The 23,322-nt window shown below is 48.1% G+C and overlaps 1 protein-coding gene across 11 annotated transcripts in view; it reads left to right on the top strand.

Moving 5' to 3' along the window:
- The first annotated feature begins 254 nt into the window (after nt 1-254).
- ARHGAP12 (Rho GTPase activating protein 12) overlaps nt 255-23,322 on the top strand; it is a 93,512-nt gene continuing 70,444 nt past the window's right edge. For 5 of the 11 annotated variants that reach the window (XM_069729658.1, XM_069729655.1, XM_069729651.1 and 2 more), the window contains exons 1-2: nt 330-422; nt 16,769-17,472. In XM_069729658.1, the coding sequence (XP_069585759.1) occupies nt 16,834-17,472 (639 nt within the window). In that variant the 5' untranslated portion in view covers nt 330-422; nt 16,769-16,833. Of the gene's footprint in view, nt 423-16,768; nt 17,473-23,322 lie in introns of all 11 variants that reach the window. The other 6 variants (XM_069729648.1, XM_069729654.1, XM_069729647.1 and 3 more) reach the window with 6 other exon arrangements.

The raw sequence follows: 23,322 nt of genomic DNA, 5'->3' as shown, positions 1-23,322 counted from the left end.
GCCGTGACACGCAGGCTCAGTCTCCAGAGGCCGGCCGTGACACGCAGGCTCAGTCTCCAGAGGCCGGCCGTGACACGCAGGCTCAGTCTCCAGAGGCCGGCCCCGGCTTTTCCCGCTCCCGCCTGCGCCAGTGCCACACTGGAGTGACTAGTGAGTCCTCTCTACACACAGAAGTTCCGGGGACGAGTGGGCGGAGCTTTGCCGACAGAGGCGGGCGCTCAGCGTGACGTCACGTGTGTAGGCGGAGCACTGCCGCAGCACTCGGGGGGCGGGGCCGCGGCAGAACACACGGGCGACTGCTGCGTGTTGACTTCCTCAAAGTGGTCGCTGTTGCGGCTGTTGCGGCTGTTGCGGCTGCTGCTCCGACCGCGGAAGGTCGTCTGGGAAGCGAGGGACGCACCGCGGTGGTCGCTGAGGAGGCGGTAAGTCCGGGAGCCCCATTGGCTGCGGACGGTGAAAGGTCGGGGTGACAGAGAGGGAAAGCGGCTCTTAAACCTTTGTTAGAACAGGGGCTGCTAGAAGTTACGGGAGGGGACGGGGGTCAGAAAGAGGGGAAAGTCGCATCTGGAAACAAAACTCCTGTGTACAGTGTGTCTGTGGCTGTCATTGTCTTCCTGTGTCCTGTGCTGAGCGGACACTTCCTCCTCCTCCTCCTCTCACCTGAAGGAATGAGCAGCGCCCTCCGCCCAGCCATGTCCCTGTGTCACCTGTAGGTGCCATGTAATGTGACCATCCCCACACATCTCATGTGTCCGCCATACAGTCCCATTCACTTCAATGGGGTCAGACTGCTGCACCCCTACAGCCCAGCGCCATGCCAGTGTCCTAGTGGTATGTACAATGGCTGCTGCCCCCCGGGGCGCTGCCATCGCTCTGGAGTGACTCCACATGTGATGTTTTGTTGTACCTGGGCCGTATGCATGTAGCTATACACCGGTGTGACTGTGGGTGGCGCTGTAGCCAATGGTCAACCACACAGCGTGCACCTGAGACGAGGGGGCGTGACGTCTTCTCCTTGTGTCACTGACACTAAAAACCGCTTGGGTGCATCACTGACCCCAGTGGCCGAGGTGTCCTGCCCTCTAGGTGCCCTGCCCGTAGAGGCCCTCTATGTGCCCTGCCCGTAGAGGCCCTCTATGTGCCCTGCCCGTAGAGGCCCTCTATGTGCCCACCGCCTGTAGCGCACGATGCCACCTAGTGGTCAGAAAACCATGATATGTGCATCTCTTTTCTCATTCGTTAGTTTCTGATGGTCCCATTCACACCAGTGGTGATCGCAGAGTGAGCGCGCACTCACCTACTTGATCAAGCGACTGTAAATGTTCATTAATTTCCATGTTGGCCTGAAAAGCCTCAGTAAGAGTGAGGAGACCCAGAGGTTAGACCGCTGCACTTCTCTCCTGGGTTATAATGCTCAAATGGCATTTTATAAGGCAGTGCCATCACTCTGTGATCCGTGGGGGGCAGATCTCTGGGACCCCTACTCCTCAGGAGGGTGAAGGGACAGCGGCAGTAATTCAGCACCGGATGCCACAGTCGCCCGGCTTTGCTGCAGCTTCCCTGCCCAGTGCCCAGTGTGCCAGCGCGGGACTGTGCAGCATCCCAGAAGTCTGTACCCCCGCCATTGATGGGAGCTTTGTTTGCTCAATCTAACCTGGGATTTGGGAAAATTGTGCTGCTGTCTGTAAATTGCACAGTAAAATCAGCTCATGGATTTGCAGCATAAATCTTATTATTCTTATAGACACATTGCAAAACCTTCCCAAATTCTGCCCTGTATTTGGCTGCACGGCACATTACCACCCGGTGATGACCCCGCTGGTGTAAGTGATGGGGGCGCATTCCTCTGCAGTTACTTTGCAATGATTATAAAACATGAAATGGTGCGCTGTGAAGTCAATGGGCCGTTCACATATTGCAGAGACGCCAGCTGCCCTTCCAGGCTGCTCCCATCTTCCCTAATAAAGAACCTCTTGATAGCGGAGCAATAATGCAGCAGGTTGATCTACAGCCTTATGTAATAGTCATGGGGTCGGCTCTGCGTCATCTGCGTGTGTCCTGTAATTATGACTGCGGATTGCACTGGCTCAGTTTTCTCCTTCACATTCTTGTGGCATCGTCTCAGCGATGGAGTAATACGACCGCCGCAGTGCTCTGTCATCCGCTGCGTGCTGTGACTTTACGTTTCTGCGGCTTCCAGGCCTCTCTGTTTGCTTTTGTATATTACTCATGCTTTGCTGCATTCCTTAAGTTTTGCGGATCACTGATACAACAGCCTCTCCTGGCAGAAAAATGTCTATTATTGGAGTCACATTAAAGGAATTCTCCAACAGAATCCGTTTATCCACGGGAGAGGTGATAAAGCGCTGATCACTGGGATCTGACTATGTAACCCCATGTGCAGATACCAGAGGCATCTCTGTGTATAGAGCAATTGTCGTGCACGCAGTATGTCTCCGTTCACACAGGGAACTTTGGAGCCTCCCAGAGATCTGACATATGTTAAAGTTGGTAGTGAGTTCTTGGTTGATCCCCAGCTCGCTTGCTTTGGTTCCCATCTTTAAGGGGTCTTCACTATTGTCACTTTGGCACAACTGTGTGTCTCTAAAGCGGCGGTCTCCAACCTGTGCGAGTCTAGTTGTCAGAGTGAGCTGGTCCCCTGAATGGTTGGAATTGTGTAGGATTTCTATAAAGATTAATGTCAAGTGTCAAAAATGATTAACAGGGAATGTGCTGCCAATGCCACGGTGCTGCGTGCTTATGCCACGGTGCTGCGTGCTTATGCCGTGGTACTGTGTCCTGGGTGAAGACTTGACATAAAGTCATTTGGTTAAAACCACAGATGCACCGAAAATTGCTCCAATCAATATATAAGAACAATATAAAATATGTGTAAAAAAATGCAGATTCAATAATCCGATACTCTCTGAAAGAAGTGGAAACCACAAAACCAGGAGAAACAGCTCAAACAAACAATCTATTGGTTACCAGGGAAGCAACACACAGGAATACATTATAAAATGCCTTTATTACATATTGATGGCAAAGTAAAAACAGAAAATATATGCTCATAGCAGGACTAGGAAACACATATACGGTAATTGTTTCACAACTTGGGTAATACTGGCCGACCCAATATATATCTACGGTATATCTCTAGAGTGAAAAAGTAGAAAATAATGTGCGATAATATAACATGAAAAATACAGAAATAGAATTATCAAAAAAGCGCAACGTGCAAAGCAGCAATCGAAAGCTGGTGTGAATATATAGCAGTATACTCAAATAATTCATAGGTATAATAAATCCGGTCCAGACATAATATACTATATTATCCAAAGTGCAATGTGCAAAGCAGCAATTTAAATATCAAAACCTGGTCACACAGCAAGTGCATCAATAAAAAAAAGTGCTATGTGCAAGAGGAGGGATAAGAAGTACTCAATATCTACCTTAGGGAGTCGCCACGTCCTGTATTTGCGCACCCCGACGCGCGTTTCGGAAGTTATCCATTGTCAGGGGGATGACCTAAGTTGTGAAACAATTGCGTTGTTTCCTAGTCCTGCTATGCGCACTGATATTTGCTCTTTTTACTTTGCCATCAATATCTAATAAAGGCATTTTATAATTTATTCCTGTGTGGTGCTTCCCTGGTAATCAATAGTCATTTGGGGCTTGTTAATGTATCAGTGAGCGAAATAAGCGCTTCTAAATGCATCATTATTCAGTTAGTAGTGAGGATCCTCTCTAAGGCTCCGTGCACACATTGTTTTTTTCGTATTCAGACTAGGAAATGCTGGCTTTTTTTTCCCCTTCCCTGAAGCGTTTATTTATTTTTTGTTTACTGAGCATTTCACTATCTGTTTTGTGTTTATTTGTTTATTTTTATTTGTATCTTTCTCCCATGGTTTTTGTGAATTCTACTGTCATATTCTGTGGGGGGTTTTTTCACTCCATTGAATAATGAAGAAACATCTAGCTTTTTTTTTTTAAGCTAAAACGCTAAACGCTCCAATAGACGTCCGAGCATCTTCCTAGCTCATCCATATACCATACTTGTATTTTAAAGTACAAAACTTCTTGCGAGTGGGAAAACTCCTGAAGAATGATTGGGACAATTCTTTTAACCGCTTGGAGTTTTTAGGAAAGAAAAAAAAAATGTTAAAAATCCTGAATATAGGCACAAGATGTTTTTTTTTTTTTTTTCAAAGATGTGCCTGTTTTGATGCTTTTTCTGCCTGAGCAAAAGTTCGTGTGAACATACCCAGTGGCCGTATTCACACAGTAAAGATTTAGGAACGGGCAAACACCTCGTGACCAAAAATCAACAGTGTTGTAAGTTGTATTGCAACCCTGCTGACAGTCATTAGATGCGATGTTGTGCGACCACGTAACCACAGCCCTATAGCACGTGTGCGGTGTTGATAGCGTTACGACCCAACACACCTGTCAAGACGCAGATATCGTGCATGTATCATCACAGGTGTGCGGGTTGTAGCACCATTGCACCTCTCACTTACGATGTGGGTCTGAAAGGCTCTGGAACGTGTCTATATATTAATAATGTGAAATCCATAGGAGCCGATTGCTGCCTGCGCTGCTATACACTCTCGCCTCCGCGCAGAATTCTGACTGTAAGCGTCTAAGTGGCCGTATTGGACCAGCGGCATTACAGGATGAAGGGATTTTGTATGTTTCTCACTAAAGGGATGTTTGCCGCTCTGCGAGTCCAGTCCAAGGTTGATTTTGTCAAAGGGGCTTACAAGGCATTAATGCTGTTAACTCCGCCAGTGCCGCTGCACGCCATCGTCTGTCATCGTCCCAGTGTCCCCCGTGCAGCGTGGCGACGTTTGCAAAAAAAAATGGATCAAGTGAATTCCTGACCCGAGGTGCTTTGTAATGTGGAATGTTATGCGAACGGCACTAGATACACAGGCACATGGAGCTGTACGCAGCAACATGTGGTGAGAGGGAGGCGCAGGCATTACTGTTTGCTTCAGTTGCTTGGGAGTGCATTTCTTTTTATTGTCAAACCGCTTAACCTCCATCCTGCCGGCAGGAATTTTAATTTGCATGTAACGATCGGAGACGTTTGAAGCTTTTCAGTGGCCGTGCAAATTGGAATGTGATATTGTGGGGGGCCCTGGTGGTTGGGCACACTTGGGGGGGGCCCTGGTGGTTGGGCACACTTTGCCCTGGTGGTTGGGCACACTTTTTTAGTCCCTGGTGGTTGGGCACACTTGGGGGGGGTAGGCCCTGATGGTTGGGCACACTTGGGGGGGTAGGCCCTGTTGGTTGGGCACACTTGGGGTGGGGGTAGAACCTGGTGGTTGGGCACACTTGGGGGGGTAGGCCCTGTTGGTTGGGCACACTTGGGGTGGGGGTAGAACCTGGTGGTTGGGCACACTTGGGGGGGTAGGCCCTGTTGGTTGGGCACACTTGGGGTGGGGGCAGAACCTGGTGGTTGGGCACACTTGGGGGGGGGGGGGGGGGGGGGAATGAGCCCTGGTGGTTGGGCACACTTGTTTTAATAGCCAATGGAATGTGGTGATAAGAAAACCTACCTTCAAATTGTCAAGTTAAAAAACAGGGTCTTTGGTTCAGACATTCGTCTTTTAAGGCCCCATCATTGTCAGAATCAACCCCACTGCCACTGAGTTGTCAGGAACACCAGTCGCAACACGTGCCCCGCATTCTACTATAAAGGGGTCCCCACTTTCCTCTCATCTATAGGCTGACAACGAGTTAAGCGCACCCCACACCCAGTTCTCTCATCCACACCACACTTTTGCTGCCACCATGTGCTGTTTTGATAGACCAATGAGATGCCTGCACTGGGGCACACACCCCACCCAGCTTTCCCGAGCACCTGATAGGTACTCTTTCACTGTCACGTACACATGGTAACACAATCAGGCTATTCTTGCCCTCTTCAGAGTTTGGAGGTATGATTAGAGAATATTAAATTTTAGATTTAATATACACAGTACAGTTCCTAAAAGGGTTACAGAAGATGAAATACAAAAATCAGTATGAAATAAAAGGGATAAAATGCAGAGACGTCTTATGAATTGGATCCGTGAGCGCTTCTGGCAGAGGAGAGCCCTGCAGGAAATATGGACAGGTCTGCAATACTCATTCCTCTCCTGGGGTCTGAGATTTCTGCTCAGTAGATGAGATGCTATAAAGGGTCTCGCTAGACCCCTCACTCCCCCCTGAGGTCAGAGGAGGACCGCTCATTGGATGCGATTAAACCTCAGTTTTGTCCCTAATTTCTATTGTTGGTCATATTTCCCCTAGGAACCTCCTAGAAATGCAACATGGCCGTCATCGTACCGAACACACCACTTATTCTATACATGTGAATATGATCTCCATAATTCAAGGAGATATTGTTTTACTGTGTGTTTCCAGGTGGCAAAACTTCTGCGATTTTACCCACTGGTGTGAGTATGTTCCCTGACCATGGATATATTCTTGGATTGTGTCAAACTGGTATTTTATAGATGTGGCATGGACAATATTGTACTTCCATTGCCATGTTAGAGACCCCCTGCCTTCGGGCAATATTCTGAGCCTTGCATTGATCTTTAGTAATTGGGATGTACACAGTTCTAGTTTGCCCTTCCAAAAATGGTCATCCACTTGATAGTTACACTGTGTACACACTCCATGTCTGCTCTCCATCAGGTAGCCCGCTTCAGTTTCCTGTACAGAGTGGGTGGGGGGCGGCCAGAGATGTAAGACCCTTCAGCCTTTGATCTGTATAACTATACTCCATTTATGACATCCTCACATACATTGGCCAATTTTTTCGATGGGATCATCTGACCATCTCATGTGCAAGGAAACCTCCAGTCTCCTAAGAAATGTCAGGGGAGAGACGAATCTGGCCTGGTGGATTCCTATTTCCTACCCATTAGTTTGGCGCGGAGATAAGTCGCTGCCCGTGAGATCGTCTCTGGCTCTGGAGGTCCGTTGATTTCAATGAGAATGGTGTTGAATTTAGGTTAGCCCACATGTGTAAACAATGGCTGCCAAATCTGCTTAGGTGCCATGTAGACTTTTGGGCCTGTGGCGCAGTTTTTGGAAGCCTGTATTCCACTGATGGCATCACTGCCTGCCCACCCCCTCCATTTGTGATAAATGGGGCCCTGCTCAATATCCTACAGCGAGCCATTACAGAATTACTGCAGTTATGTTATATAATGTGCAAATCAGTAAACTTGTAGTTAGCAGCCTTGGCTGTGCTTTTCACTATTGTTCCCTGTTATCAGCCATCTCAGATGTCTAGCCGGGGTGTGGCTGACGCTTTGGTCTTTTTTTGATCTGCTTGCTTTATGTTTAGGATGCAAGATGTAGCCGTCGGCTCAGAATCGGGGCATCCTTCGAGGGTTTGTAACCGCAGTATTACTTCCTTTTCCTGCTACCTGCTGCTGTTTGTTGCGCGGAGCAGTTCTCGGCAGTGAAGGAAGCGGCACATCGCTATGAATGCAATACTTCAGGTTTTGGTAATGATTTGCTTCTGCGACCACATTTCTGTAGTGCTTCTATTTCGAGTCTTATTCTCCCATTGAGGTCTGTGCTTATAAGGTGTAGTCGCTCTTCAGAGACGCCGCCATATAAAGGCCAGAAATACTGCAGATGTGTTACTGCTCTCAAGTGTTTCCAGAGACTGTTTTCCTTTAAACACAAAACCTTTTGGTGTGACAGTGGCCTCAGTTTAGGTTCAGTTTACCCCTGGCGGTGAAATAATTTTTCTTTTAGGCATCTATAGTTTCAGAATAAATGAACTCCTATCCACCTTCATGTGGATCCACCACAGACCATTCCAGAGGTCTGCGGCTGCACCAGGATCTGTCTGCTCTGTTCAGAGGTCACAGGACCGCTGCAGCCAATCAGATGGAGCTGACGCCGCTTCCAGAGTAACCTGCGCTGGATCCCCGGCGGCACTAGAAGGGGAGTTTGTCTTATGATGCGTCCTGTGCACACAAACCCTTATGGTTGATATGACGGAGGTCTGGTAGTTTTGCGCATTGATCGTCTGCACACTTGGGGAGAGGTGAAAAGATAACATTGTTTTATCCTTTTGTCTCTTCTATAGGGCATGCACGTTGTCATCAGAGACGCCCGGAGTCTGGTGATCTGCTCACTGCTAAGCCCCAGTAACTATTGGTTAATGATTCTCGTTTCTTTTCTGTTATTAGTTAAATATTGTCCGGTTGTCCATGTTGTAGAAGACATTTTTATTTTTCCATTTTTTTTTTTTTTTTTTTCAATGTGATTTTATTATATAAAACTTTACAATTTTACTCCAAAGAATGGATTGAATTTCTTTATTTTGAGCAGGTCCTTGCTCTGGTAAGCGGTCAGCACTATAGTCAGAGGTGGCCCGTTTCTTAAACGGAGTCTTTCAGCACAGAATGACTGTACAAACCAAGTACAGGCGCTCGGTGCATGATGGCGGGGCCGAACATTTTAAGTGCTCCTTCCCGCCTGCTTTGTTTTCTCCTATATATCGATCTTCTTTAATTGACAGCTCTGGTGTTATAAAGCCAGAGAAGGGCACAACTCATTGGGGAAAAAAGTTAGTGGAAAGTTGCACTAGAATGTGTGACCATGATAAGTGTGCACCTGTGCTTGGATTGAACAGTCATTTTGTGCTTAGAGTTTCATTAAGCAAGGAGCACGTGCTTGCAGGCAGTTTGCTATGAAGTGTATAGGTGCCGGATCTGGCGCTTATTTCTACAGTGGGAAAACTGTCTCCACTGGCCCCATAGAAGAGCGCAGCTCGGGCAGGAACCTCGTCCGAATTGTCACTCATCAGGAGCGCAACGACCCCCGGTAAGAAGGAAACTGAGGCAGAGGAACGCTGCACACCTGAAAAGCAGACCTAAAAGCAACTTTTTAAAGTCAAAGCATTTTCCCCCTTTTCTCTAGTGCATATGTCATCCTTTTACCCATGTGCTACGAATGTGATGTCAACTGAACTGTGGTCATTAATTTTTGTTTAATTTATGGTAAATACGTGACACAACTTGTTTTTTATTGGCTGATATTACAGGGGAATGTGTAACATTTTGACGCTCAAGTGCAGTATGACATTGTGGTCATTCAGAGAAACAGCTAATCTCTTGGATAGGTGCCAAAAAACAGCGCTACTCTTTAAGGGGGTCTTGACTAGTGTGTGATATGGAAGACGTGGTCCCTGACAGCTTGGTCTGGGCTCCGGCTCCACAGCCCTGTGTGTATAGCGGTCCAGTGACATCTGCAGTTCAGTCGTTCCCACATCTTTCTATTTCCTTTTCTCATAGGTGACAGCGCTCCTTTTTTATTTTATTTTTTCCCTTCTTCAGTCCCGTGACGGACTTATTTTTGGTCCATGTCCACTCTTACAATCTACGTTGCATCCGTTATTAACTTTTGAAGGAAAAAAAAAAATCTTCGATTCTGGCAAATAAAATACTAACAGCACAGATTATATCCATTCTATTGGTTTTTGTTTTTTTTCATGGTCTGTCGGTCTTTCCACACTTCTGCCAGCAGAAACCAATGTGTTGCCACCGTGTCATTTCTCATAACCGCCGTGGTCAGATTCGGCTTTCTTCTCAGCGGAGCGCGCAATCTGATATCTATTCACACTCCCTCAAGTCTGCAAAATCCAAGGTGTCAACCACATTGCACTTAAGATTTTTCAAAAAGCAGCTGAAGCAGAGGATTACTGCGGTGCAGGCGGCGTTTTCTCATATGGCCATTACTATCCCTTTTATACAGAGGAATCGGGGTCCTGTGAAGAGTATGGCGTCACCTGGCAGTGTGCAAGTCCATGGACCGGGCTGAGTGCTGGAGGTCACACGTGCTCAGTCACTGTACCCACAGACTGCTCACTACAGATCAGACAATAGGGATGGCTGCCAGAGGGGGAAGTAGATTGATACTGCTCCAAGTATGTGTTAAACTGCTTGCATAGAGGTAACTTAAATGAATGTCTGCCCATGTAATGCGTGGATAGGCCAGGCCTCACAAAACGCCTCTACGCACTGTCCCTACCTATAAAAGCCATAAGCCGTAACAGGCCATAGTTAGACAACTCCTTAAAGGAGCTAGATAGTGGACTTCAAAGTGACTGTGAATGGCAGCCAATGATTTTTTTATTTTAACTTTCTTTGCTGCCTGCCCCATATTTGTTCCTGTTATTGTGCAGAGTTTATTTTTATGCTTAGTTTTGTGTTTTGCTTTCTTTTTTTTTTTTTACCATGTAGGTGAATGAGCCTCTTATCCTTTTTTTTTTTTTTTTTTAATCACCGATGGTCAGCTGCAGTTATACATTTTATATTTGTTTGCATGAAACAATAAATCATGCTGTTTGGTTTTTTTTTTTGTTAAGTAATCCTCACTCCTATCATGTTCTCATATCAGCGACTACTCACTACTTTCTTCTTCTTACAAGACCGTTCTGCAGTGAGCTGATTATTATGAATCTGTGTCAGTGGGTCCCTGGTGGGTTACCCCAGAGCCCCGAGCTGTCTACTTTGCCCTATTTAAAGGAATACATCAAACCTAGAAATTATGATTAATGTCAATCTGATATAACTTGCCCCAGATGTTTGTCAGTCTACAGCATATTTTTTTGCATGCACCTAAAACAAAAAAAAAATCTTGTAGGGAATGTGGAATTGAGATTTTTCCATAAAGTGTGGCAGATTGCTGAAGGGGTACAATTTTAGCGCAGGGCTTTGTGTAGTGAGAAGTTTTTCTGTAACCGGCTGACAGCCAGTCCTAAAATTATGATTGTGAGGAGGGAGGACATGGGTGAGAGTAGGGATGGGCTCACCGGTGGAAGTTCTGGTACCTGACCCAAACTTTTTAAAAAAGTTCAGGTACCAGAACAGTACTCACTCCCCATTGAAAATGATGAATACCCAAACTACTACGAAGAGAAATTCTGTCTTGCCCCCCTAGCTGTCTGTCTTGCCCCCCTAGCTGTCTGTCTTGCCCCCCTAGCTGTCTGTCTTGCCCCCCTAGCTGTCTGTCTTGCCCCCCCTAGCTGTCTGTCTTGCCCCCCCTAGCTGTCTGTCTTGCCCCCCCTAGCTGTCTGTCTTGCCCCCCCTAGCTGTCTGTCTTGCCCCCCTAGCTGTCTGTCTTGCCCCCCCAGCTGTCTGTCTTGCCCCCCTAGCTGTCTGTCTTGCCCCCCCTAGCTGTCTTGCCCCCCCTAGCTGTCTGTCTTGCCCCCCTAGCTGTCTGTCTTGCCCCCCTAGCTGTCTGTCTTGCCCCCCTAGCTGTCTGTCTTGCCCCCCTAGCTGTCTGTCTTGCCCCCCTAGCTGTCTGTCTTGCCCCCCTAGCTGTCTGTCTTGCCCCCCCTAGCTGTCTGTCTTGCCCCCCCTAGCTGTCTGTCTTGCCCCCCCTAGCTGTCTGTCTTGCCCCCCCTAGCTGTCTGTCTTGCCCCCCCAGCTGTCTGTCTTGCCCCCCTAGCTGTCTGTCTTGCCCCCCCTAGCTGTCTTGCCCCCCCTAGCTGTCTGTCTTGCCCCCCTAGCTGTCTGTCTTGCCCCCCTAGCTGTCTGTCTTGCCCCCCTAGCTGTCTGTCTTGCCCCCCTAGCTGTCTGTCTTGCCCCCCTAGCTGTCTGTCTTGCCCCCCTAGCTGTCTGTCTTGCCCCCCCTAGCTGTCTGTCTTGCCCCCCCTAGCTGTCTGTCTTGCCCCCGCGCTGTCTGTCTTGCCCCCCTAGCTGTCTGTCTTGCCCCCCCTAGCTGTCTGTCTTGCCCCCCCTAGCTGTCTGTCTTGCCCCCCTAGCTGTCTGTCTTGCCCCCCTAGCTGTCTGTCTTGCCCCCCTAGCTGTCTGTCTTGCCCCCCCTAGCTGTCTGTCTTGCCCCCCCTAGCTGTCTGTCTTGCCCCCCCTAGCTGTCTGTCTTGCCCCCCCTAGCTGTGTGTCTTGCCCCCCCTAGCTGTCTGTCTTGCCCCCCCAGCTGTCTGTCTTGCCCCCCTAGCTGTCTGTCTTGCCCCCCCTAGCTGTCTTGCCCCCCCTAGCTGTCTGTCTTGCCCCCCTAGCTGTCTGTCTTGCCCCCCTAGCTGTCTGTCTTGCCCCCCTAGCTGTCTGTCTTGCCCCCCTAGCTGTCTGTCTTGCCCCCCCTAGCTGTCTGTCTTGCCCCCCCTAGCTGTCTGTCTTGCCCCCCCAGCTGTCTGTCTTGCCCCCCTAGCTGTCTGTCTTGCCCCCCCTAGCTGTCTTGCCCCCCCTAGCTGTCTGTCTTGCCCCCCTAGCTGTCTGTCTTGCCCCCCTAGCTGTCTGTCTTGCCCCCCTAGCTGTCTGTCTTGCCCCCCTAGCTGTCTGTCTTGCCCCCCCTAGCTGTCTGTCTTGCCCCCCCTAGCTGTCTGTCTTGCCCCCCCTAGCTGTCTGTCTTGCCCCCCCTAGCTGTCTGTCTTGCCCCCCCTAGCTGTCTGTCTTGCCCCCCCTAGCTGTCTTGCCCCCCCTAGCTGTCTGTCTTGCCCCCCCTAGCTGTCTGTCTTGCCCCCCTAGCTGTCTGTCTTGCCCCCCGCGCTGTCTGTCTTGCCCCCCGCGCTGTCTGTCTTGCCCCCCGCGCTGTCTGTCTTGCCCCCCGCGCTGTCTGTCTTGCCCCCCGCGCTGTCTGTCTTGCCCCCCGCGCTGTCTGTCTTGCCCCCCGCGCTGTCTGTCTTGCCCCCCGCGCTGTCTGTCTTGCCCCCCGCGCTGTCTGTCTTGCCCCCCGCGCTGTCTGTCTTGCCCCCCGCGCTGTCTGTCTTGCCCCCCGCGCTGTCTGTCTTGCCCCCCGCGCTGTCTGTCTTGCCCCCCGCGCTGTCTGTCTTGCCCCCCGCGCTGTCTGTCTTGCCCCCCGCGCTGTCTGTCTTGCCCCCCGCGCTGTCTGTCTTGCCCCCCGCGCTGTCTGTCTTGCCCCCCGCGCTGTCTGTCTTGCCCCCCGCGCTGTCTGTCTTGCCCCCCGCGCTGTCTGTCTTGCCCCCCGCGCTGTCTGTCTTGCCCCCCGCGCTGTCTGTCTTGCCCCCCGCGCTGTCTGTCTTGCCCCCCGCGCTGTCTGTCTTGCCCCCCGCGCTGTCTGTCTTGCCCCCCGCGCTGTCTGTCTTGCCCCCCGCGCTGTCTGTCTTGCCCCCCGCGCTGTCTGTCTTGCCCCCCGCGCTGTCTGTCTTGCCCCCCGCGCTGTCTGTCTTGCCCCCCGCGCTGTCTGTCTTGCCCCCCGCGCTGTCTGTCTTGCCCCCCGCGCTGTCTGTCTTGCCCCCCGCGCTGTCTGTCTTGCCCCCCGCGCTGTCTGTCTTGCCCCCCGCGCTGTCTGTCTTGCCCCCCGCGCTGTCTGTCTTGCCCCCCGCGCTGTCTGTCTTGCCCCCCGCGCTGTCTGTCTTGCCCCCCGCGCTGTCTGTCTTGCCCCCCGCGCTGTCTGTCTTGCCCCCCGCGCTGTCTGTCTTGCCCCCCGCGCTGTCTGTCTTGCCCCCCGCGCTGTCTGTCTTGCCCCCCGCGCTGTCTGTCTTGCCCCCCGCGCTGTCTGTCTTGCCCCCCGCGCTGTCTGTCTTGCCCCCCGCGCTGTCTGTCTTGCCCCCCGCGCTGTCTGTCTTGCCCCCCGCGCTGTCTGTCTTGCCCCCCGCGCTGTCTGTCTTGCCCCCCGCGCTGTCTGTCTTGCCCCCCGCGCTGTCTGTCTTGCCCCCCGCGCTGTCTGTCTTGCCCCCCGCGCTGTCTGTCTTGCCCCCCGCGCTGTCTGTCTTGCCCCCCGCTCATCAAAATTGCCCATTCAAGTCAATGGGGCCATGAAAAAAAAGCCTTATTATGCCATCTTAGTGTCTTCCCAGTGATGTCCACGTTTTACATTTTATTGGGTAGGAGACACTTGAAACTTGGAATTGTATTTTATGTTTTTGCATGCAAAAGCACTGATGGTGAAATCAGACAAACGGACCATAAATGAAAGAAAATTGGATAAAAAGAAAAACAAAACAAAATTGCTCCATTTTCTTGTATGCTAAGAAACTTAAACGAAGGCCTGAAGGGGTCACAGTGCTGAAGGGGTGCGGCCCCCTTTTCTCAGGATTGATGGAGATCCCAGCGATTGGTCCTCCAGTGATTATTAGCGATATGCTGTCTCTTGGATATTATACCCCTTTAATTGTTGGAATTACTTTAGAAATATTTTTTTGTGTATTTTCTTTGTGCTGACTCTATTTTGTATGATGTCACCATGTGTTACCAGCAGGGCACTTGTGGATATAAATCGCTTTGGTGAATGGTCGGTTCTTGTGTGAGCCTTCTGTATGGGCACTGCGGAGCGGGCACCTCTGGCACTGTACTGGCAGTCGCTGTGTTATTTGGTCGGTTCTTGTGTGAGCCTTCTGTATGAGCACTGTGGAGCGGGCACCTCTGGACACTGTACTGGCAGGGGCTGTTATTTGGTCAGGTCTTGTGTGAGCCCTCTGTATGGGTACTGTGGAGTGGGCACTTTTGGGCACTGTAGTGGCAGAGGCTGTTATCTGATTATTGTGTGAGCCTTCTGTATGGGCACTGTAGTGGCAGGGGCTGTTATTTGGTCAGGTCTTGTGTGAGCCTTCTGTATGGGTACTGTGGAGTGGGCACCTTTGGGCACTGTAGTGGCAGAGGCTGTTATCTGATTATTGTGTGAGCCTTCTGTATGGGCACTGTAGTGGCAGGGGCTGTTATTTGGTCAGGTCTTGTGTGAGCCTTCTGTATGAGCACTGTGGAGTGGGCACCTTTGGGCACTGTAGTGGCAGAGGCTGTTATCTGATTATTGTGTGAGCCTTCTGTATGGGCACTGTAGTGGCAGGGGCTGTTATCTGGTTGGTTGTGTGAGCCTTCTGTATGAGCACTGTGAAGCGGGCACCTCTGGGCACTGTACTGGCAGGGGCTGTTATTTGGTTGGTTCTTGTGTGAGCCTTCTGTAGGGGCACTGTGAAGCGGGCACCATTGGGCACCGTAGTGGCAGGGGCTGTGTTATCTAGTTGCAGTCTGTAGGGATATATTCTAGGTGCTGCTATGTAGCGATTTTCTGCTTTGTAATGACAATTCTGTACCTCCCTAGTTGCTGTGTGGGCAGAAACTGTGGCAGTACTGCTGTGTGGGCGCAATTTCACTGTTAGAACTGTATTTCCAGAGAACACATATTCATACCAGTATGTAAGCTAGAAAATCAGTTTTTAGGCCTTAGTAGATTGTAGGCTCTTAAGGACATTGATTTACTGCTGGGATGTTATTTTTTTTTTCCTTTGCTACACTCATAGGTTCTCTTTAAATATACAAAAATGCATCGTGTAGTGAAAATGGCCTGACATGTTAATGCAAAGGAAGAACATTTCTGTAAAAAAATAAAAAATAAATCTGCGCAATTCAGAGCCACTTGTACACTGCTCAAAAAAAATAAAGGGAACACATAAACAATACAACATAACTCCAAGTGAATCACACTTTTGTGAAATCAACCTGTCCAGTTGTGAAGCAACGCTGATTGTGAGTTGATTTCTCCTGCTGTTGTGCAAATGGGACAGACAACAGGTAGAAATGATCGGCAATTAGCAAGACACATTATAGGAGTGATTCTGCAGGGGGTGACCACAGACCATTTCTCTGTTCTCATCCTTTTTGCTGCTGTTTTTGTCACTTTTGTCATTGCTCTCACCCCTAGAGGTACTGTACAATGGCATGAGGCAGTATCTACAACCCACAGAAGTTGCTCAGGTAGTGCAGCCCTTTCAGGATGGCATATCAATGCGAGCTGTGGCAAGAAGATTAGCTGTGTCTGTCAGCACAGTGTCCAGAGCATGGAGCAGATACCAGGCAACATGGAGGGGGCCGTAGGAGGGCAACAACCCAGCAGCAGGACCGCTACCTCCTTTGTGCAAGGAGGTACAGAAGGAGCCCTGCCAGAGCCCTGCAAAATGACCTCCAGCAGACCACTAATATCCATGTGTCTGCTTAAACTGTTAGAAACAGACTCCATGAGGGGGTTATGAGGGCCCGACGTCCACAAGCCCAACACCGTGCAGGGCGATTTGGTATTTGCCAGAGAACACCAAGATTGGCAGATTTGGCATTGGCGCCCTGTACTCTTTACGGATGAGAGCAAGGACATCATGTCTCATTTCATCCACCAATGCCATGTTGCACCACAGACTGTCCAGAAGTTGACTGATGCTTTAATCCACGTCTGGGAGGAGATCTCTCAGGAGAACATCCGCCGCCTCATCAGGAGCATGCCCAGGCATTGTAGGGAGGTCATACAGGCACGTGGAGGCCACACACAATACTGAGCATCATTACCTTGTCTTGAGGCATTTCCTATGAAGTTGGATCAGCCTGTAATTTGATTTTCCACTTTGATTATTTTAATTTACATAGATTTTTATGTTTTATTGTTCTTAACACATTCCACTATGAATATTTAATTCAGTGATATCTAGGATGTGGTACCCCTATCCATGATTTGTAGTTTCTGCGCCACCCCCTCCCCCATACACTTATTTTGAGGTTTCTCCCTCTGCATGGTAAGACTGACACACCTAACAATCGGGCAGGAGGGCATAGAGGAGCCCACTTATTACTGGATTTCTTGCTGCAGTTCTGATCATACAATGCAAAAAATGCAATGTAAATAAAACCTTTGATTTAATAGGGGCCATGAACATGTGTTATCCTGTTGGGGCAAACTTCTGTAATAGGTTATTAGCATGATTTTTGCCGTACTTGCAAAATAATTGAGCTGAATTAACTTGCATAATTTTATTTTCCCTTTTTTTGTCTTTTGCCTGTAGAGTTTTCATTTGAAGCTCTCATAATGCACACCGTTCTTCTAAAGAGGTGATCAACGTCATTGAAAATGGCTGACAAAAGCGGCAGGCCCGCACCCGGTCCGGTGTTCATTGAGGTCGACTACGACTATGAATATGAATATAAGAACAAGAAGATCATCATTAAACAAGGCGAGCGGTATATATTGATTAAAAAGTCAAATGAAGACTGGTGGCAGGTGAAGAAGGATGAAAACGCTAAACCGCTGTATGTTCCCGCTCAGTATGTGAGGGAGGTGGGCAGGAAGGCATTGATGCCACCCATTAAACAGGGCGTTCTGCCCAATAGTCCTCTGAAAGTCATGCAAGGGCTGCAGAGGTCGACAGAGAACGTTAATAAATCTCCAGAGCTTTCAAGTTTTGGGAAAACGTCAAGTATTCGGGATGCCAATCAGAACTTTGGACCCAGTAGTAGCCCTGGACAGACGAGAGGACTTACTCTAGACCTGGTACACAACAATGGTAAGCAGTGCACAGATTTGCATTCACCAAAGGCCACGAGCAGGAGCCCCTCAGCCATGCACTTTCCTGGCCCGGAACTTATGGAAATCGAAAAGACTAGCTTCTCTAATGATCACTCGGACTCCGCCGGGGAAAACTCTGAAAAACTTCTCGCGGATTCCGAATCTGGTGATGAACTGAGCAGCAGCTCTACCGAGCAGCTACAGGTAACTTTTCCACTTTATGATTGCACCATTGGCACGGAGGGTTCCTGATTTCTGGCTGTGATATTAGATAATTGTATTATAAGGGCTGACTTCATTGTATCTTGTACAGCTCTTTTTATAAATGGGAGGGGAGCAGTTCAGGTAATGATGGAAATCATACGTCTGAGTTGACACAAACACGTGTAAGTGTGGTCGTAGTTGAAGGAAAACCACAGCGATTTGTGTGCTGTCTGCAAATTCAGGCAGAATGATGTACTAAGATGAGACAACCTGGAGAATTTTGACCATTGATTGTAATAAGAAAACATCCTATAAAGGTGCATAGTATGCAGCCATCTGATTTTTGTTTTGGCCAGTTAGCTGTCAAACATGCGTTCAAACATGCCACAATCACGCCTATCCTTAAAAAGCCAACCCTCGATCCAACTGCTATGTCCAGCTATCGCCCAATATCGCTGCTCCCATTTGCTTCCAAACTCCTGGAGCAGCACGTCCATGCTGAACTCTCCTCCCACCTCTCATCTAACTTGTTGTACGACAATCTACAATCTGGTTTCCGCCCCCATCACTCAACTGAGACTGCCCTGACCAAAATCACTAACGACCTACTTACCGCCAAAGCTACTGGACAATACTCTGTACTCCTCCTTCTAGACCTGTCCTCTGCTTTCGACACAGTTGACCACTGCCTCCTACTACAGATCCTCTCCTCCTTTGGCATCAAAGACCTCGCCCTTTCCTGGATCGCCTCGTACCTTTCCAACCACACATTCAGCGTTTCCCACTCCCATACTACCTCCTCATCCCACCCTCTCTCTGTTGGAGTCCCCCAAGGCTCTGTTCTAGGACCCCTACTCTTCTCAATCTATACACTTGGCATGGGACAACTCATAAAGTCCCATGGATTCCAGTACCACCTCTATGCTGACGACACTCAGATCTACCTCTCTGGCCCAGACGTCACCGCTCTACTGTCCAGAATCCCAGAGTGCCTATCAGCCATATCCTCCTTCTTCTCCTCTCGCTTCCTCAAACTCAATGTGGACAAATCTGAACTCATCATCTTTCCTCCATCCCACAAATCTTCCTTACTTGACCTATCTATCGCAGTCAATGACATCATGCTTTCCCCTGTACCCGAAGTCCGCTGCCTCGGAGTAACCTTCGACTCTGCCCTGTCCTTCAAACCACACATCCAAGCTCTTTCCACCTCCTGTCGCCTCCAGCTCAAAAATATCTCCAGGATCCGTCCTTTCCTCAACCCCCAATCTACTAAAATGCTTGTGCACGCCCTCATCATTTCCCGCCTTGACTACTGCAACATCCTTTTCTGTGGCCTCCCTGCTAACACCCTTGCACCTCTCCAGTCCATCCTTAACTCTGCTGCCCGACTAATCCATCTCTCTCCTCGCTACTCCTCCGCTTCCCCCCTCTGCAAATCTCTTCACTGGCTCCCATTCCCTCAGCGTATCCAGTTCAAATTGCTAATACTGACCTACAAAGCCATCCATAACCTGTCTCCTCCATATATCTCTGAACTAATCTCCCAATATCTTCCCTCACGTGACCTCCGGTCCTCCCAAGACCTCCTTCTCTCCTCCACACTTATTCGCTCCTCATCCAATCGCCTCCAAGACTTCTCCCGAATATCCCCCATCCTCTGGAACTCTCTGCCCCAACACGTCCGACTATCAACCACAGTCGGATCCTTCAGACGGAACCTGAAAACTCATCTCTTCAGGAAAGCCTACAGCCTGCACTGACACCGCTGCTGCCTCATCACCAACGAAGCTACCGCCTCACCAACACCGGAGCTACCGCCTCACCAACACCGGAGCTCCTGCAACCCTCAACCTACTGTCTCCTTCCCCATAATCCTGTAGAATGTAAGCCCGCAAGGGCAGGGTCCTCGCCCCTCTGTATCAGTCCGTCATTGTTAGTTTGTTTACTGTATGTGATATCTGTAACTTGTATGTAACCCCTTCTCATGTACAGCACCATGGAATCAATGGTGCTATATAAATAAATAATAATAATCTCGAGTATTAGATCAGATACACAGGGTGGACAGCAGTGTGAGCAGCCTCTTCTTCTTTCCTCAGTGTTCCTGGTATCTCCAGTATTAGATCAGATATACAGGGTAGACAGCAGTGTGAGCAGCCTCTTCTTACCTCAGTACTCCTGGTATCTCGAGTATTAGATCAGATACACAGGGTGGACAGCAGTGTGAGCAGCCTCTTCTTACCTCAGTATTCCTGGTATCTCCAGTATTAGATCAGATACACAGGATGGACAGCAGTGTGAGCAGCTCTTCTTACCTCAGCATTAACATTTTAGAACAGGGTTCTGTCTGCATATAGCCCAGTATGAGGCCATAGTGGAGTTGGTTGATGCACGGACTGATGTCTGGGTAATATCTTCTCACTTTTCTTTTTTCGGGTACAGGCATTTCCTTTGTGTATAACCATCATTGTTATTGTAGTGTCCTCAACGTAAAGGCTTCTCCATCCCCAAAGTGGGGAAGTTAAATGAATTGCTGACATTATCTAGTGTCCCTCTTTAAATCCTGCACCTTGTACTTTAGCCGTGTGTTTTCATTGTTTTCTGCGTTTTTATAGAAGTGATTCATATATCATTACTGCTGCAGTTTTGCATTTTGTACTGTTGTATTTCACATTTATGATGTCGTTTTATTATTTGATTTTGCTTGTGCTGCTTTTGTGCCCTAGATACAAGCAAATTAATATCCTCCGTTGTGACTTGCATCATTATGATATTGCTGTGCCATTTGTTGCTAGGAACAACCGGCCTCTTTAGGGATTTTTTTTTAGCATGCTGTTTCTTTATTATGTAGAGCAAAAAAACATATTTTATGATTTCTGCTTTATAAAAAAAGGTCATGTACCTATTTCACTGAAAATTTGAGACAAAATGCCCTTCAGCCCACCACATTGGTACCATTAAAAATAAAAAAAATATAAGCACAAGGACAAGCAAAACAATGTATTGCCATGCAGAAATGCATAAAAAATATATAATTTTTTAAAAATATTTTTTACGCATTTCTGCATGGCAATGCATCTTTTTTTGTGCATATATTTTTTGTGCCAATAGTTAGATAATCATTTCTGTTGGCGAAGGTTAAGTCTGAGCCCTGTTACGGTAATTTAAAGGGAATTAGTCGGCACAAAAAGACTGTTCAAACCAAGCAGAGGGGCTCGGTGTACCCCTGTCATGGCCAAGGAGCTCAGTGGAAATCCCTACCTGTTTGTTTTCCATCCTTATCTTCCTTAGGCGACAGCTCTGGCTTTACAGGAGCTAGAGAAGGACGAAGAAATGGAAAAAAAAGTGGGTGGAAATGTCCGTGCTGCTTTGAGCGCCTGAGCTTTGTTTGATCAGTCGTTTTGTGCCGACATATTCTAGGAACATACTGCATGCCACATTAATAATTGAATTACAGAACTGTTTTATTTAAAAAATAAAGCAAATTTGCATCAGTTCTTTTGTGTCATTTTGTTACTACAGTGACTATGCAGTTCCATGTGTCTCCATAGCAACAGACAACTTAGACAAGTAGTCAGACTTTCCTTCCTTTTCTACTTTTTGGTAACTTATGCTCAGCATATTAGCAAGAAATGAATGACCGCTAGAAACCTATTTTATTGAGTGCAGGGTTTGTTTTTAGTCTGTTACCATGGAGACACATAGCTTTGTATTGGAATTGTAAACCAGCAGTAGTAGATTTTTAATTGCAACCTGTTGCAAAAAATGCATAATTTTCTAGTTTTCGAAATAATAAAATGTTGGTAAAAGTGGAATTAGCCTTTAGGAAAAAAAAATTCCATGTTTCCTTTTGTCATGTAGTGCCAGGAGGAGCATCTGGCCTCCCCAAACACATTAGATTGCTGTCTGATCCCATCAAATTGGTGTTATCTGCCATGTAAAGCCTAATGCCCACGGCCGGCTTACACTTTCCGCTGTAGTGCGTGGCTGCGCTATGCAGAAGTTCAGATAAATGATTAATGATGGAAATGCAAATTAGACTGTTTGTTTCTCCTTTAGAAAGTTCAAACCATTTTATAACGTGTAAATGTTTTATGCTCTTTTTTTTTTGTCAGGGATTCAGCTTTGTAAAGTGGTGTAATTATGTCAGCCAGAAATAAGAGAATAACATCGCCTCCTTAGTTCTGCATGTCAGGAGCCTGGCTGCCGAACGTTCTGGACGTCACTAATTTTTGTTGTAATTAAACCTAAAAACATTTCCTCCACTTTGAAAAATTACTTTTTGATGGAGTACCCTCATGAAAATTAGCCGATAACTGCCCGGACCCCAGCATTCGGCTATAATCGGCTGGATCCGTGTGGTTTTTTTACATTGAAATCAATGTAAAACGGCTCCGTTAATTATCAATCTGTTAATCTCCTATCTGTTTTTTTGCTCACTGAGGTGCAAACATAAATATTTAACATGTACTATTGGATGTGTGAACTTTCAAGTACCGTATTTTTTGGACCATAAGACGCACTTTATTTCCTCCAAATTTGGGAGGAAAGTGTGGGGTGCGTCTTATGGTCCGAATGTAACGTGTGCGAGGGGGCAGCGGCGGAGTGGGATCGTACTCGCAGGAGGAAGGAAAATGTCGCCGCTGGGGAAACAACGTGGTCCCGATGCTTCAAGTGAAGGAATATTCATTAGTCGCTTCCCTGCCCACCTGTCAGCGGGGAGCAGCACATGAATATTCCTTCACTCAAACAGCAGACGCACATGGTTTCCCCAGTGCCGGATTTCTGCAGTGGCTGGGGAGATCTGTGTCCAGTGGAGAAGTTGGTGGCAGGAGCAGGGGGCCAGAGGAGGGATCACAGTCACATACCTGGCAGCACAGCGCGGGCTGTGCTGATGCCGAGTGCTCCCGTATGGGACCTGTGGTGACATACTGAAGAGGGCGGGCTGGAGCATCACATGACAGCACAAAGCCCTCCCTCTCCATTATGTCACCACAGGTCCTTCAGACACCGCACTAGCTTCCTCTTTCAGGACCTGTGGTGAGGTAATAAGAGGGAGGGCTCTGTGCGGTAATGTGATGCTCCAGCCCTTCATTACCTCACCCAGGTCCTGTACGCTGCACAGAGAGAGAATTTGTATTCTAGCGTGGCTGGCTGGCTGCAGAACCTGCACTGATGTGACCACAGCCTGTACAAGTGGCACGCTGCCACTCCTCCCAGCGTGCCATAGGATCTGCAGGACATGCTGGTAGTTCTCCCATGGGATCTTAAAGCAGCACTCCAGTGTTATTTTTCAGTGCTGAAGTAGTGCTTTAAATATAAGCCTTGTGCCCCCATTCTTATACTCACCCTCCAGCGTATTCACATAGTACTTTACAGACACCACAATGGTCCCGCAGCACCATCTTCTACCCGTAGCTTCCAACATAACATACTATTATATATTATATTAATATTATATATAATAACACATAATAGTATGTTATTTAATATTTTACCACGTATTTTGCTTTAAATATTTTTTCCCCCTATTTTCCACTTTTAAAACCTGGGTGTGTCTCATAGTCCGGTGCGTCTTATAGTCCGAAAAATATGGTAGCAATCTATCTTAAACTGATCCAGTAAGCAAAAAACGGATCTGATTCAAATGGGAGAACGGATGTATAATTGACCGTTTTTCCATTGACTTCAAGAAAAAAAAAAACTTTTGCAGCTAAAATCTATTTAAAAAAAATAAAATAAAAAAAAATTAAAGACAAAAAAGTTGTCGTCTTATTACTGGACATATGAACATGCCCTAATACAGCACTGTCCCGCCGTCTCATGGACACGATGACTTGGTTTTAG

The sequence above is a fragment of the Ranitomeya imitator genome, chromosome 6 (assembly GCF_032444005.1).
Source record: "Ranitomeya imitator isolate aRanImi1 chromosome 6, aRanImi1.pri, whole genome shotgun sequence".
In the NCBI taxonomy this organism is placed as follows: Eukaryota; Metazoa; Chordata; class Amphibia; order Anura; family Dendrobatidae; genus Ranitomeya; species Ranitomeya imitator.
This window is presented reverse-complemented; position numbering and strand designations above follow the sequence as displayed.